The sequence below is a fragment of the Rosa rugosa genome, chromosome 6 (assembly GCF_958449725.1).
Source record: "Rosa rugosa chromosome 6, drRosRugo1.1, whole genome shotgun sequence".
Taxonomy (NCBI): domain Eukaryota; kingdom Viridiplantae; phylum Streptophyta; class Magnoliopsida; order Rosales; family Rosaceae; genus Rosa; species Rosa rugosa.
In genome coordinates this window covers 41,286,950-41,304,297 of record NC_084825.1, presented here as the reverse complement: position 1 = coordinate 41,304,297, position 17,348 = coordinate 41,286,950, and the positions used below count along the sequence as shown (strand labels likewise).

The following is a 17,348-nucleotide window of genomic DNA, read 5'->3' as shown; positions in this document are numbered from 1 at the left end:
TGGACTACTTTGAAGAGCATTAAGGGAGGATTTTTCCCTCCAACCAAGGTCAGAGTTTGAACCTTCCCCTTCTCCTTTGACCTCATCTGTAACATTGAAGCTATAAGCTCTGAACATGATACTTCCTTGAATAGTGCTTCAACCAGACATAATGAGAATGGAATACCCAATTTAAGCATATATTGTCTTCCTAAAAAAAATATGATGTAAACAAACAGTTTCTATAATTTCCTTTCGCTTAATTGATCAACCAAACAAGAACCAATAATAATCCAAGGTACAAAATGTAAAATTAGGGAAATTCTGCTTGAGATCTTCCTCTGCCATCGACAAAATGACTTATTGTAATTGGTGGAATGTAGCCTGTATAGGAATGTTTACCGCCTTAAGGTGTGCAGTATGTACTCAGCATAAAGATCCCTGCACCAGAACATACATGTCAGGAGAGTGGAATATGGTAAGGAATGCTAGAACTTTAGGACGCCATGGTTAAACAGCTTGTAGTTTTACAAGAGAGATTTACATGGAGTACTGGATAGCTTCAAGAGCGGATGTGGCAGGCAAAAAGGCGTTAACTGCAACCTCTTTGTTCTCATTTTTCTTGTCTAGAAATATGTTAAGAAACCCATTGGGGGATGGTGTTCAAGTAAAGTTCAAAAAACATTAGTATAATGGGCGTCATGTTTAAGCATAAGATTGTGAAGGATACAGTCTTCAAAGAAGCGACGGATTTCAGAAAGGCGGTGAGGGGGTAGGTCATTGAGTTCAGTATAATGCGTATACTCTGGATCGTCAGCACAGACTGCAATGATCTTATCATCTTTCTCTCCCTAAATTAAAAGGAGAACTCCTCAATTTGTGAAAGTTGATGCACAAAATATAATAGAAATAAGTGGTAGGGGTTCATTACTCCCTTTTCTAGAGAGCTAAGGGATGGTACCTGGTCAATCATAGGCATCACTCCAATGGCTCTTGCTCGCAGAAAGCAACCAGGAAGGACAGGTTCCTATTAAATTCATTGAATTTGATGAATACTTATGTATCAGCTAATATGAAAGTATGCGATACAGTAGGTTGGGTTATATATGTAGGGACACATGTAGTAGCATTTGGTAATGTATTTTGTCCCTTTGGCATTGTATGAGTTCCAACTTCCATAACCACTCAAAGAATTTAGTTAACAAGAATCTGTAGAATAACTTAACATGAAAATTATATCGAAGAAAGCACCTGCATGAGGACTAGAACATCAAGTGGATCATTGTCTTCACACAAGGTGCGAGGGATGAAGCCATAGTTATGAGGATAGACCACAGACGAGTACAAAATCCGATCAACCTGAGAATTTAACATAAAGGACAATCTTAACTCAGATACTTATGAAAACAGAAACGTGGATCTTAGAATATGTAGCTTCCCCTTTGGTGTCAAAAAAGTAACTATTTTTTCATACCTTAATTAATCCTGTCTTCTTGTCAAGTTCGTATTTGACTTTGCTTCCCTTTGTAATCTCAACAACCTGAACCGTTAATTCCAACAAAAAGATCAATGAGTACCTATTCCTGGAGAACAGAAGCCTCAGTTTATGCTGGTTACTTGACAAAAAAGTTACAGTGAGATACATACCACATTGAAAATATGTGGAGCTGTAGGACCTGCAGACAAGAGTTTGATTAGATACTTTCTTCCATTCTATAGTGAGAATCAATGAAAAGAGATCGAAATATTGTAGGTACCAATTTCAAGATCGTGCCAAGGATGAGCAGCAACTGATCTCCTTGACAAAGATGAAAGAATCCTCTCATTTAACTTGGGAGTTGGTTTATGTGGTTTTTCATCATTCTCCTCAGAAGTCATCTCTAACCATAGGCAGGTAATAATAGTCCAAAGTAAAGAAAATCAGATGCAGGAAAAATCAAACATGCAAAGATGCTATAGATCTGTGTTTTTTTTCTTGAATAGTAGATTAAATATCATAGGCTGCCATTAATAGCAGATATGAACAATTAGCAAACAATGTACAGTCATATAGTTCAATTAGCAAACATATGATGGTAAATTTATCAATCTAATTATTGTAATTCAAAAGGAGAGATCAAGATTTGAGCTGGTAGATGTAAATGGTTGATAAGGAAGACAATGATGACAGATGAATATGCCCAAATTTGAATCCTCTAATACCAATTTACAAGGTATAGCAAATAAGCTAGTGACTCCATTCATGGTTGGTATTCATATCTTCCTAAATATAAATCCAAACAAACCTTTGTAAATCAATATGCCAACAACCCAGAAAAGACAAGATCGTCATTAACAAGATTCAGTGATTCACATATGGACAACGTGAATTAAAACATGTACCCAAAAACTAAAAGACTCAAACTTTTGAAAAAGAACAAAAAAAAGATTGGAACTTTGACAAAGAAAAAGTTAAAGCACACGAACCTTGGTGTTGTTTGGGGCTGCTGGGTTGCTGAGAACTTGGAGCTAGAAACCAAGAAAGGAAAATGGAGAGTGTATAACATTTATAGTAGGTGAGAAGTGAAAGGGTGGGGGGAGAGAGGGGGCTGGGTTTGGTCAAAACGTCGGAGGCATTGCCACGTGTCCGCCTGAGAGAGAAGGTAGCTGCATAGAAACCACCCGTTACGTTGAGCCCTGAAAGTTGGTATCTTTTATAGGAAAAACCAGTGTGTAGAGGTGGATCTCACGTGGATTGACAATTCAGATTGAATCATTGTAAAAATAGTCTCCATCAATATCATTATCAAACCATTACTTTTGCACCATTTGCGTCTGGTTCATATGGATTAGCCTAACATGTCTAAATCCCATTGCTTTTAAGATTTCATAATTGGGTGTGTGGTAGATGCAGGTTGGCATACATTAATGTATAGGCAAATCACATGTAAATTAGTTCTTTATAGCAGTACATTAGTTTCATAGTACACTAACTCGAGATCACTAAGTCAAAATTAAGCTAAGCTAGTTTGCCGATAAATGAAACCAGTCTACCTAATCTAATGAATACGTCACTATTAATGTGCCGTAACTGCTTTCTAGAGTAATTTGTCTTGCAAAAAGTATTGTTATAGTTAATGTAAATGTTTAACACTATCTATGGGATGACATTGATATTGAAAGCGACTCTGCCATTCTGATTGCTGCTCTACAGAGTGAGGAGAAGAATTTCTCGGAGGTAAGTTGGGTTCTTGATGATTGTAGAGATTATCTTGATGCTTTCCAATCAGTTAGAATTCGGCATATTTACCGTGAAGCAAATGGTGTTGCGGATAGACTTGCACACCTTGCTAGTTGTTTTGCTATTGACGATGTATGGTTAGATGAGACTCCTGCTATTATTCAGGACGTTCTCTACGAGGATATGTGTCAGTGTTCTTATGTAGCTCGGGGTTCAGGTTTTATGTCCCCCCCCCCGATGCAAAATTTTACTACTATTAATATAATAAATGGAACCGGGCGTGAGGCTGAGCCTCCCAGCTAGGCTGGGTTCCAAACCCCCTATTCAAAAAAAAAAAAAAAAAAAAATCAATTGCAAGGTTGAAAGCAATCCAAAATTAGTGATGCTTTGATTTTAATTAGTTGGTTCACCGGTCTTTTCATAAGTTATTGACATATGTGCATTTTTAAATGTTGATATTATTGACTCATTCCTTAACAACTTCCGTTTTTGATGTGTCTGCATTGAGTCTTTGGTTGTAGCAGATCCTGAGATTAAGGACAACTAGTAGTTCTTCTCGTGGAACTTTCGACTTTGATATAATTTAAACTTCCAACTCTGGGTGTGTGTGTTTGGTGGGGTGGTAAGGCTTTGATCTCATATATAAGAGGTCAGGAGTTCGAGCCCCATCAAGGGTGGGAATGGGGCGGGGTTTAAAAAAAAAAAAAAAAAAAAAACTTCCAACTCTAGTTGTGATAAAATATGAGAGGAAGAATGTCATCCCTCTTGATCTTTTTTATTTTTGTTTATTTATTTTTCAATAGATAGAGGATGATATTAGCTCCTTTGTAATAACTGATTTGGGTCGTAAAGCAGCCACCCACAATCCCAAAGGAAAGGGGGCCATTACAACCGGAAATCCACCGCCCATCTCTCCATTTAAATTTATTAATAATTATAGATGATAAATTTACTCATTTTTTCACACCAAATTATCGTAATCGTATTAGTTTAAATCACAACATAATAATGTTGCGTGGTCATACACAACCACAATATACAGTAATTACACGAGACAAAGTACAAACCTTAAAATTTACCGCCGGTGTAAACAATTTCACGATGAACATTAGGTGGAGTACCTTCCACTTTACGTTAGAAAAGATAATTTTTTTTCCTTCAATTTGTGCTTTTATATTTTCTTAAAAAAAAAAAAAAGCAAAATTGGAGTCTTACGTAGAGGAATATAAAAACAAAGCAGAGAGAGCACAGGAGTCCTCAGAAAAAAGAAGCAGAGGAATAATCAGAACGATGAGCTCAAAGACTCATTCGGTCACTATTCCGGCCAAAAAACCCAAATCTAAAAAAATAAAAAACAAAAAAACAAGTTCAAGGCAAGTCTATTACCAAAAAATCATCACTATATATGATCGCAACCCTTGAAATCATTAAAAATCATCACTATGATCGCCTCCCATGCCGTTTTTAGTTGGAATAGTGATCGGAGGTGGCTCTAGGTACCATTTAAAATGAAATCAAAAAGTTTGGGTACTGGTTGTGATCAAAATTGAAGTTCAGGTACCATCAATAAAATTAAGGTATAGTTCAGGTACCATTTGTGATAATAACAAAAAAAAAAAAAATACAAGAACAACCAAAACCTTCCCAAAAAAAGTAATTTCTAGAAATTCTCCCAAAACAAAGAGAATCTAAAGAAAACCCAAACTTAAAAAGAAAAGGAGTTCTTGTCATCTTAATAGTAAAACCCTTGCTAAGCTGCGGATTTTCAAAAACATGCAGCAACAACCTTGATAAATGAAGGCAAGTCCAGCCTTGACGTTGGTCCCTCATCTTGTAGTTGCAAAAAGAAGGTTTGTTAATTATGCCTCCCAAACTGCCACCCTTGCCAACTAACCAAAGTAGCGCAGCACATTGAACACCTACAATCAAACTCTAAGTCATGCAATGGTGCACAACGTTAATATCCAACAAAATTTGGGGACATCTTTGAGTATGAAAGTATCTGCAATTTATGGATGATGTGCCCTACTCCCAAGTATAGGGGGTCAAGTTTTAGTAAATGAGAAAAGTAAGAGTATCGTACTCAAGGGATTGAGTAATTATACCCAAAGTTAGATTACCGCGAAAATAAAACCTAGAAAACACATGCGAGTCTATCTTTTTACCAATTAATAGTCTCGGCCGGCCCTTTGGAAGTCAAAACTATCAATAATGATATTGACAATAGTAAAGTGGTGAATCGGCTTTTGAATTGATTTTAACTATATTAAAATTAAAGTGCAAGTAAAACAAACTAAACTAACAAAGTGTAAGAGAATTGATCAAATGAGATGAAAAAGGGGTTGTAAGGCATCACACCTAACCTCCTTTGTGCAAAGTAGGGCTGGGCATTTAGCCCGAAAACCCGAAAATTGGCCCGGAACCGGCCCAAACGGTCTGGGCTTTAAAAAATAATTTCATAGTTTTGCAAGGCCAGGCCAGAAAGCAATATAAACGGTCCGGGCCCGGGCCTAAGAAATCAGAAGAAAAAAAAGCCCGAAGGCCCGTTTACTGACATTTTCTATTAACTATATAATACTTAAGCTATTACCCTACTCTCTGATACGCTCAAAGCAAGCGCATAATTTAACCCTGAAAAGATCGTTAGTAGTATAAGCAAATAGGGATCGTTCTATTCCGGGGATTGAGGGTACACCTGTCATTGTCAAACAATTAAACAATTAAAATTAAAACAAAGTATAATATTCACAAATGTATTCACAAAATATAAACATTTTACACGAAAAGGGGGGATTTTGTTTTTGGTTTTTTCGAAAATGAAACTAAGTTAACAAAAACAATTAAAATGCAAAAACATAAAAATACGAATGGAATGAAGGAACAAAGATCAAAACCGAAACTTATGATTAAAATTGATTCAAACCCTAATATTGTTCATCTAAGTCATGAGAAAGGAGTTGATCATGTGAAACATTCGAAAGCAAATGAATTCCCATTTTTTACTTTTCAATGCTAATTAACCTAAGCGAAAGCACCTAGATTAATCCTATCAAACATGCAATCAAACCCTAGAAAGCTAGTCAATCATGTCATGTTTAACGCATTACACATAGAGAAAGGCTATCAACTCAAGTGTACAACTTAGTATGGAAAAGTCCACCTAATTGCAATTCTCTTTAATTAAATTCGATCTTTGTACAAAACCTTTACTACTTTGATTCAAGTTTACACAAAACGAAAAGTCGATTTCATGTTCTTAAACCTAGCACCATTCATATCGAAACCCTAAGTGTTTGCAACCACATAAGATTAAAATACAAAAGTTATCTATAACGCAAATTTAATTAAACAAACCCACATAAGCAACTCTCGAATCACAATATATGAATCTGAAAATTCTCAATTAATCATAAAAATTCCAGAAATAATACTTTGTTCAAACATATATGTCAACTAGTTCATAACCAACGAAATTCAAAGCAAAGGTTACAAAGGAGAATAGGATTACACCGTGGATGAAGATGAGATGGATGATTCACGTTGTGGATTCTTGAAACTCGAAAGCAAGCTTCAAGGATGGCTATGGATGGAAGTGCTCACGGCTTCTCTTCTTCTTCTTTGGCCTTGCTTGAACTCGTGGAGATGACTAAACTTGAAACTAGAGGATGGAAAGGAAAATGGAAAGGAAATGGAGAGACAAAGAAAATGGAATGGATGAAGGAATGTCCTTTCTTCTTTGTTGTAGCCTCTATTTATAGGCTACCAAGCAAAACTATTTGGATTTAAACAAATGATGATATGTTAGGTTTGAGCATTTAAACATTAATGGAATTTATTAGGTTTGAATATTTAAACACTAATGGAATTTGTTAGGTTTGAATATTTAAACACTAATGGAATTTGTTAGGTTTGAGTCACTTTCTACTCATTTTTCCTTCAATTAATTCTCCACCAAGACTTCAGATTTTGCCCGTGACTTCTTCATATGAAATGATCCATCATGAGTGTAGATCATTCTGTAAAATTTTCAGAATTTATCTCCATGTGTTTGGGCCGGAATTTCTGCTGGACTCCTTACAGGTCCAGTTTTCCAGTTTTGCTTCTGCAGAAAATTGGGCTGACTGTTTGAAGGCCTTCCACTTCTTTTTGGCTCTTGCACTCTTCATAAGAAATGTTTCTTAGGATGTCTAGAATGGATCTGGAAGGTTTCAGCTCATTTGAAGTTCATTTGGTCAGGTGGTCGCTCCTTCTTCCTTGCTTGGCTTGGTTTCTCCTAGCCGGAGTAGGAAAATGTGTAAAGTTGACATTTTTAGTGCATTTCCATTTTTCTCCATCATTTTATGGACCTAACACTTATTTCATCATCATCTACTCCAATGTACCTAAAAATAAAAATTGAATTAAAAATCGATTCGTTAAGGAATTAACTAAGCAAAATGTGAGGAATTAACTATTAAAATATCACATTAAAATGCTTCTATCACTCTCTCTCTTCCTCTTTTCACTGCCGCACACCCTCTTCTCCTCGATCTTTTCTTCTTTTTCTTCTTCTTCTCTCATCGCCTCTCTTATTCTCTGTTCATACCTTCTTTTTCTTCTTCTAGCTATGACTTTCGTCATCTTAGATACTCAAGTTTTCATTTCTATTTCTCCATACCTCAAATTTCGGTTCATGAGTTGATGTAAACAGAGTTGTAGATCGGGAAGTTTCAGTTTCCAAATCTTAGATCAAGATGGTGCAACAGGATGTTCCAAATCTGAAGATGGTGCAACAGGCCCGAAAACCCGAGAAACCAGGTCCGGAAAACACGGTCCGGTCTCTCTCCGGTCCCGACTTCCGAAAAGCTTGATTTGAGACCGACCCGAAAACTTCGGGCTCGGTCCCGGGCTCTGCATATTGACCCTCGGGCTGGGACCGTGCCCAGGCCTAGTGCAAAGTCTAAGTAACCAAACCTAACATGCTCATGCCAAGATGGACTCCCCCTCGGTTCTCTTGATTATCGAGTAACCAAGAAACAGTTATACTAGAGAATGTATTTAAGCTACCCCTTGATTATCAGAAATAATTAACTCTCCTACAAACCTTTTAGTTTCTACCAATTCCTTGATTATTGGATACAAGTAGACCTATGTAGATGCAAGCTAAGTCCCTTGATTATCGGAAACCTAACCCACACCCACATGATAAGCCCAATTGTAAGAACCCAAGCAACCTTATTTGATTATCACAAGATTACCATTTCTACATTTGCAACATGCTTTAGTTTACTAAATTTGTCAGCCTAGCATACTTCCATGAAATTATCAACACCTTAGGTGACAAATCTAAGATGCATAAATGATGAACAATTAAACTAGCAAAGTAGAAATTCATGGCATGATCCATATTAAATTTAACTACATAGTTTGTACACAAATTCGACTAGGGCTAAACCCTAGCCCCAAATATGTTCTACTTACAATTCGTAATTACACAAATCTAAGCCACAAACATGTGAAACATATAAATAAATAAGAGGTACAGTGGAGAAATTGGATGTTACCCATGGGTTTGGTGTTTTAGGTACCAAACCCAAAAGCACAAAAGGTCAATCTAGCCTCATAAATGCAACACAAAGTGAGAAATACTTCAAAGTATGGTGGTTTCAGTTTTTACAAACCCAAATCACCATACAAATCCACAAAACTCTTAGAAACTATGAAGAACAAGGCTTGAATCTATGAAAACTAAAGTGTGATTGATCAAAATGTATAGAATCTTCGGTTTTGATTATCAACCAAAGATGCTATACCTCTCTCTCTACACAAAGGCTAAACAAAACAACCTAAAAGATGAAGAACTAAAGAAAATGGAGAGGAAATGGAGAGACAAAGAAGATGAAATGGATGAAGGAAAGTATGTAAATCGTCCAAAGTGAGGGGAGGGTCTATATATAAGCCAAAAGTTTTTTTTTTGAATTAATGAAATCATTCATTAATAATAAACAAAGGGGGTGAACTCAATGGAAAGAGCCCAAAACAAGGCCCAATTACAAGTAATCCTAACAAGGAAAATTACTACTCAACCCAATTCCACATAGATAGGGCAAAAGAGTGTAACCCTAAAAATTAAGAAAAACATCATCTCCTACAATACAACAGCCGCCGCCCAAGCCATCTGTGCTGCCGCCGCCGCCGCCACTGCTGCACGGAGCCAAAAGGTCGGGAAAAGTGCCATATCAAGGAGATAAAATCCGTATAACCGCTACCAATACAATCCCAAAATACGAATCCATTCGAAACCATGCCAAGGTAATGAGATGACTAATTGGAGCCAAAGCCATACACTAACTTTCTCTTCTCCACTAGAGAGACTCAATCTGGGAAGGAACCGAAGCCATCGAAATGGGACAGAAGCCAATAGCAAAGAAAAAATCCAATGGTGAATGGGGGGTGAAACACCCATGCGTGAGCAGTCATACTCCTCTAGGTAAGTGTTTCTCACTTTTAAGAGGTAGCCATAAGAATCTTTAAGGAATAAGCCTTTGGTAGTTCGAGAGGAGTTGATGTGAGGTAATGGGTGAGGGGAATCATGGAGGTTTCTGGATTTGAAATTTTTTTGGGATGGTTGACAAAGAAAGAAGGAACAAAGTCCTCTAAATCTGAACATAAGTCAGGAAATCACCACAAAGAGGATGTACGACCACCATAGAGGGTGTGAGAGAATCAAGGGAGATGAAGTGAGAGCAAGACAAAGCAAGGAGAGTCCCTCCCCCCAACTCTAAGCCACCGATCGAGATCCGGAGGGATCACATTCTGGGGAAGAGAGAAGGGGGAGAGAGCAATGGTTTCTAGATCTGTTTTCTTTATCTAAACTTAGAGAGAGAGGCTCTCGACTTGGGACTGCCTCATAGCTTCTCCCCTCTTGCCAAAAGGATGAATGGAGGGTGGAGATTAAAGAAAATGAAAGTTGGATGTGGTAGACAAATGTGTAAACACAAAATATGGATCTAGTCCTTAACTCCACATGAAAATGACTTAGAAAGCCCATAGATATTTTGGTGGAGGTGATAAAGTAAGGTAGGAGAGTAATTGAGCAAGGGAACAAGACAATAAATAAGAGACAAAAGTGTAAGATGTAAGAGGGGGACCACTTGTCATCTTTCAAATTTTAAATTTCAAAATAAACTAGAAATAAAGTCTTCCAACTTAAAATCTCTAACCCTAGTCAACAGCTCTTCCTTATCCTCCACATATGTTCTTGGCAGGCCAACTTGGCTGAAAATTGTTGGAATCCAGCGTTAACCTCCTTTGATCCATTTTTTGTCCGTTTGGGCATTTTCTTCCTTCAATTGAATCTCCACCAAGACTTCGGAATTGAATACCAAATGTTCCTCCATGAGTGTAGATCATCCTGATAAAATTTCAGAGCTTAGTTCACCGTGGTGTGCCCGAAAATGCTGCCGGAATACTTACTGGTCTTGTTTTGCAATTTTGGTCTTCTAGTGCAGAAACTTGCACCGATCTTTTGAAGTTCTTCCACTCAGAACTAGCTATTAAACTCTTAATATGAAATTATCCTTAGGATGTCTATAATGTGTATATAAAATTTCAGCTCGTTTGAAGTTCATTTGATCAGGCTGCCACTCCTCCCTCCTTGCTTAGCTCGGATTCTCCTAGTTGGAGTAGGAAAATGTGCTAAAGTTGACTTTTTAAGGCATTTCCAAGCTTCTCCATCATTTCTTATAGGGCTGGGCACGGGCCGGGTTCAACTATAATTTTGCTGGGCTCGGGACCAACTATAATTTTGCTGGGCTCGGTCCAACTAGCCTGGGACCGGCCCGTTTCATTTCGGGCCGGGCTTGCGGGCTTTCGGGCCCAAAATTCATGTTTTTTGTTTATTTCCACATTGCAGCCCATTTTACAAATTTCTAAAAATTAGTAAAAAAACGAACTAAAAAAATAAAAACAATGAGCTGTGCTATTTCAGTCCTCTATATTGAGTTGTTTCTCTTTGATACAACAAAGCTGAGAAATACTCATTGAACTTAATTGGAAAATTTTCTCTTTCTGGGTTAGGACCTCTCATTTATTTTTCTATAAAAAGAAAAATCTAATACAATTATACAAACAACATATCTTAATAATCAATAAACAATAATTCCAAATCTGAGCATTTAATTAAAATCTAGAAATTCCCCAATATGTTTCGACAGTTTTGTGCTCGTGATTTGTAGTTCTCCTCTCTCAACTTAAGCTTCTCCATCATTTGGATCTGCAAAAACCAAATGATACAATATTTTGATAAATGCAAGATTCGGATCCAGTAAAATGAATTTACATCCAAATCATAAATTAAAAAGAGAAATCAAAACATGAGAAAAAGATACAAACTAATTAATAAGAACATGGAGGAGAAGACAACGGCTATGAGGAGAAGACTGATCTTGGTTATACTGAAATATATATATACGGAATGGCTGAGAAAATTGATCTTGGGAGGTCCTTCACTACTCAAACTTGTGCGACGGAGTGAAGAGAGGAAAGAGAGTTATGCAGAGAGGGAAGAGAGAAGAGAGAAGAGAGATTATGATCCTTCAGGCAGAAACAGGATATGATGAGTGGTCAATATCGCATTATGCGAGATGGGTGTTCGCCCGTGCCTGGTTACGAAAATTGGGCATCCTCATCTTAACCATCTGGTCCTCCCCTAAAAAAGAAAAGAAAAAGAAAGACAGAGAGATTTAGGGGGGTGTATTCAATCTAGATTTTAAATGATTCTGTCTGACTTTTAACAATCCGTGGATTCTGGTGGATTAATTCTTTAGAATCCATGGATTGTTTTAATTCTATATGGATTTAAACAGATTCTATTGTATTGTAGTAACAAGATTTGTTTGGATTTTAATATATTCTAACTTATATTACGCTGCATCTATATCCTACAAAAACAATAACCTACATGGATAGCTTCTGAGATTGGCCAATTGCATTTTGGTTCATAACAAGATTTTGGGGAGTTTGTGGCCCTTTAGTGCTTATGACGAAGTGGATGGCATGCATATTACCACTTCCTAGACAATGTACAAGACATGTTCTAGGTGATGATAGCAACGGGTATGACCAGAGTGGAGAGAAGGTTTCTTACAAGTTAGGTAGTATTACTGTAAAAATCATAAAAATCATTCCACAAATTTTCATTGACAAGCATGTGATATACACATTTTTACTCATAATTCATAAGGTGTGGATCAGTGTCTGTAGTTGGCACAGAGAGAAAACAACAATACATTATTTTCTTTTGTGGCTCCTAACAAGCTATGCACATATATTTGCTTCTATAGGCCACTTGTGTGGAAGGAACTTGAGAGCAACTAGCACAAAGTTATTGCAAGATAAAACATCCGCACGCCTTGTCCTTCTTCCAATTTCCAACTCCATTGAGTTTTTCTATCTGCAACGTACACCATCAAGGCAACTTCATTAGTCCATAAAAAATTAGCGTAATTTCAACTTGGCAATTAAATAAGATGTAGATTAGATTATGAGAGCAAGTCCAACATGCAATAATCCTCAATGGAGTGATTCAATCTAGCTTAGTTACACAAATGAAGATGATAGGCACAAGTGAGCATGCAAAAGTCCTCGATGGAGTGAGCAATTACAACAAATGCAAACAAGTCACAACAAGCATATAGTCTTCGAAAGGTAATTATCATTTAATTTCAAGATGATGTACCATGATTACAAAATTTACAATCTGCATATATATAGTGAAATGCACAAGTTGGATTACCTATATATTTGTATGATCTATAAGTCCCCTACCTATAAGGTTATAATCTGATCATAGCTAGCTTAATTAAATGTTAGTTAGAATACATATATATTTGCATCAGTAACACTACTAAGGAGCAGTTTGATTATAGCTAGTCTCCAATTATGAAAGAAAGTCTATTCAAGATTACATAAACCAGATTTCCATACAAAGTCATCAAAATCATAACCAATCACATGAAAAATAAAAATAGGGAGCCGCACACAAACCAAATGAAGTAAAATTACAGCTAAAAGACACAATACATTGTGGAGGACATCCTCACTATCATTTGTTAAAATTCATGAACTGAAGCAAAGTGTACCTCAAATTAAGTTTCAAAGACCAAAGGCTATAGCTCCCCAAAGACAAAAGAAACTAATGGTTCTCCTGCAAAGTAAAGCTCTCCAGAGTTGGCTAAAATTACAATTTATGGAAGAAGAGCACCTAGCTTGTAAGATCAGCTGGAGAAAAGACAATGCAGAAATTAAGAAAAAAACAAAAAAAGACAATGCAGAAATTTGAAAGAGAAGACAAGTAGGGTGTAAATAAATGAAAAAGAAATCACTTAGCTAGATACCTTATTACGGTAAAAGCTAGCAAATAGCAGCAAATCCAAACAGTATAGTAGATTTGGATAAAAACCATAGTATGCCACTCTTGTCAAAACTAATAAAAAAGATGGCACATTTGCCATTATCAAATTACACCAGTTTTGATTGTAACAAATAACAGCTGGTATGATTTGCAATAGAACTAGCTACCAAGAGTAGAGCCTTTAACTAATGATGAAAGGATCACTTTCAATTGAAGCAAATTTTCTTTTTGTCCGTATCAAGATTCTCTAACCACTTGATCGAAAAAAAAAAATTCAACATTCCAACCATTTGATATTTTTTTTAGTACAAGTATTACAGAGACATTAATCTTATTCATTTTGATTAAAACACCTAGAAAGGATCACAAAATGTTCCACTTTCCCGCCAATGCTCGGCAAATCTTTTTTTTCCCATTTTTGATTCAAATGCCATCAAATTTTCACAATTTCTTTTTATTTTATTTGAAGGTTAGATTCTGGTACATGTCCCATACATTCAGAAGGAAGAGTACATAAGCAGTGAACAAGGATCTGAAGCCAAAAATGGTCACACGAAAAAAGAGAGAATTGAGGAAAGAGAGTGGGGTTAGGAATTATATATTAGATAATAGAGAGAGTGATATGGTGTGGTGAGGTGCACCAATATTTTTACTTTTTCATCTTAAGGTTCAATCAAAATGAGACATGTGTCTTTTATTAACTAATCCGGGCCTAGTGGGCTTTTTGCTTTAGAAAAATGTCTGGGCCCAGGCTCATATTGTTTTTTCAATACTTAGGCCCAAACCCGGACTGTTCCACCAAAAAAAAAAAAGGGCTCGGACCGTTCAGGCCTGTTCGGATTTACGGGCTAAAATGCCCAGCCCTAATTTTCTAGCATGATAAAGAAAACACAATAAATATATATAAATACACACAAATGTTAAGCAAAAATGCAAGATTAGAGGAATAGTTACTAGGTAATTATGGACCTAACAAAATACCTCACACTTACACTTTGTTTGTCCTCAAGCAAAAACATAAACTAAACTAGCACAAACAAACAAAAAGGCACACTTATTGGAATGACTTTCAATTGAGCAGGTTTAGAAATCAAAATTTTGAAATGCAAAGCTAATAATGGGTGACCCTAGAAACTAAAAAATGGGTATTTGTGTATTTGTAGCCAAGAAAAAATGGGTGACCCTAGAAACATGTTCAAAGATATCAAAAGAATTATTCAAAGTCAATATGGACTAGGGTCACCAAAGAAAGGAAAATAGAAAAAAAATGTTGTGCAAAAGAAAAAATAAAATAAAAAAAACTAGTGTGAGTGAAAAAGAAAGAAAAGAAAAATACAAAAAGTGTGTGGGTTGTACAAAAGGGGAATAATAGTTTTTATTATTTTAGTATTTCTTTAATTTTCAGGTTTGTGGAAAAGAAAAGAATGTTTTACAAAGCACCTAGAGTCAAAAGAAAAAGAAACTCAATTAGAGAATTGCTTATCTCTCTCAGATAAAATACGCACCTATCTCTGCTAGGGTTTTCCGAAAAAACTCTCTTGCCTCTGTCCGGCGGCGCGTTAGTGGACGTTGTTGTCAGATGGGCCTTGTTGCTGGGTGATCGTGGTCCCTTGTATCGGGGTGGCTTGCTCTTGATCGTTGGGATCAATGGCTGGTGGTAGGGGAGATCAGAGTGGCTGGGGGGTGGTGGTTCAGTACTTGCAGGTGAAAGTTGTGGGTTGGTTGGGCGGCATGTCTGGGGATGAAGAGGGCGGAGGAGATGGGATTTGTGGCGGGTCGAATCCTGGATGGTCAGAGATGGTGGTGTATTGTCGATCCATTCTGGGTTGGCGCTATGAATCCTCGACTCGATCTGGGTTGGGTGGACTTCTGAATTGGGGTGTGGGCTGTGGATCTCTGGCGGTGGCGCGACCAGGCTGGTGCATCGTCGGCGATGGTGCTAGACAACCGGTTTAGGGGCGCGCTGACGATGGCGGTCCGTTGCAGGTGGTGGCACGTCAGGAATGAGGGGACGAAGGTGGGGGCTGTGCAGGAATTGGGCTGGGCCCTGTTTGGTGGCTCTGATTTCTCTGCTACTTGGGCTGGATGTGGGGTTTGGGCTCAATTTTTGGGCCCTGCCCTGGTTTTTTTTATTTAATGTTGTTATTTTTTAAGTTGTTTTGTTGGTAATAAGTCGCTACCGAGGGTTGGTTTGTGGTATTAGCTGTTGTTTCAGTTGTGTTAGGTTTTAGATTTAGGGTCGTGTGCACTACAAGTTGTGGCAGAGACAATTTTTTCTCTGGCCTTCTAGTCGGTTGTTCCTATCTGGTTTTGGGTCAGCAAAAAAGTATGGCTGTGCCATTGACCAGCATTATTGGCCTTCTGGTGGGTTGTTCCTGTCTGGTTTTGGGTCGGAGGCGATGGCAATTTGGAGTAGTTGTGGATTGACGGTGTTGACAATAGGGTGGTGATGGTGTTGGGTTTCTTTAGTCCCAGGTTTGAATGTCCGGCAATCCTTTTGGTCGGGTTTAGGTCACAACGAGTGTTGGCTCGGTCGATCAAAAGCTGGTCAGGAGGACTCTGGTTGGTGAGTTAGTGTTGACACAAGTGAGTTGTCTAGTTTCAGAGTTCTGATTGGCTGGACGAGAGGTGAGATGTCAATGATTCACTGCTCCTGCGTTTGTTGTCTTTGCCATACAATTGTAGTGCAAGTTTAGAGTCAGTCATTATAAAGTTCCAGTGTGAAGTCTAGTGGCCATTTCTGTGTAAGAAATGTTGCCTAAAACTCGTTGTAAGCTGTTCATTATTAATGAAGTTCTTATTTGATCAAAAATAAATAAATAAATAAAAAATTGCTTACTAAAAGGCTTAGAATTTGTAACAAATTAAGATTGTCCGTAAAAAGGAAAATCCAAAGCATCCATAAGCGAGTAAGGACAAACCTCAAGTTGAGGAGTGACATGTCAAATCAGTGAGGAAGAAACCAGCCCCAAATTAGCAAATCTATCAGTAACTGAGTTTCTTCGCGAGGAACATGCGAGCAGGTGAAAGAGATGCGTCGAATCGACGAATACGAGTCAAACAATTGTACCAAGCAACCCGCAAATGGCCAAAGAGGAATAAAAGAAGAATAAGAGAGACATTCGAGTACAGATGTAGAATTACCCTCTAACCAGAGGTGACGCCAAGCATAATAAAAATCGAATCCAACTCCAATAATAACAGCCATCATTTCTCTTGATCTTATTTCTTGATATTGAGATTATTAAAACATACAACATATGGTGGTCTTATATAAGCACCTTACGACCAAAGACCAGAGAAAACATTACAACTTTGCCTATGGTAAAACTTATACCCACTTATGCATATGTGAATGTATTAAAGAGGCACTCAAAGAACTCTGCCTAGCTATATACAGCTATATGTATAGCTCACAATAGCTAAATGGTAAAACAAGAAAAACATGTTAGTGTAAATGTTATAGTGAGCGGGCAACATTGACCACAATCCATGCCTTCGTTTTATTGACTTCCAACAAGTTGAATCTCGGTTCGTAAGTTCTGGACATATTTTAGCTTCTGATGCTGATTTTGCACTTCTGCTGAAATGCTAACAATGTTGTTCAATTCAACGTACAATAGTAGAAAATGCAAGCAGTTTTTAGTACATCAACATTATATGTTTCACTAGGCTGTTAAACATGACTTAGCCATTCTAAATATGATAAGCTCATAAAACTTTTGAATACTAGAACAAAATTAATTATTGGACTTC

At 37.3% G+C, this 17,348-nt stretch overlaps 1 protein-coding gene, 1 long non-coding RNA gene and 1 other non-coding gene across 3 annotated transcripts; 1 reads left to right on the top strand and 2 right to left on the bottom strand.

Annotated features, from left to right (window-relative positions):
• Positions 1-152: 152 nt before the first annotated feature.
• On the bottom strand, positions 153-2,598 carry LOC133718369 (soluble inorganic pyrophosphatase 1). Its single transcript, XM_062145203.1, has 9 exons — positions 2,446-2,598; positions 1,737-1,859; positions 1,627-1,655; positions 1,454-1,519; positions 1,231-1,338; positions 941-1,006; positions 710-830; positions 524-605; positions 153-420 (listed from the first exon to the last, which is right to left on the bottom strand). The coding sequence occupies exons 2-9, from the start codon at positions 1,855-1,857 to the stop codon at positions 378-380; spliced, it is 636 nt and encodes a 211-aa protein (XP_062001187.1). The 5' UTR covers positions 1,858-1,859; positions 2,446-2,598; the 3' UTR covers positions 153-377.
• Positions 2,599-11,157: 8,559 nt separating this feature from the next.
• LOC133718891 (uncharacterized) lies at positions 11,158-11,829 on the bottom strand. Its single transcript, XR_009850644.1, has 2 exons — positions 11,573-11,829; positions 11,158-11,453 (listed from the first exon to the last, which is right to left on the bottom strand). It is a non-coding gene; the product is annotated as an uncharacterized LOC133718891 (long non-coding RNA).
• Positions 11,788-11,885, top strand: LOC133719110 (small nucleolar RNA Z279/snoR105/snoR108). Its single transcript, XR_009850838.1, has one exon. It is a non-coding gene; the product is annotated as a small nucleolar RNA Z279/snoR105/snoR108 (small nucleolar RNA).
• The last annotated feature ends 5,463 nt before the right edge of the window (positions 11,886-17,348 follow it).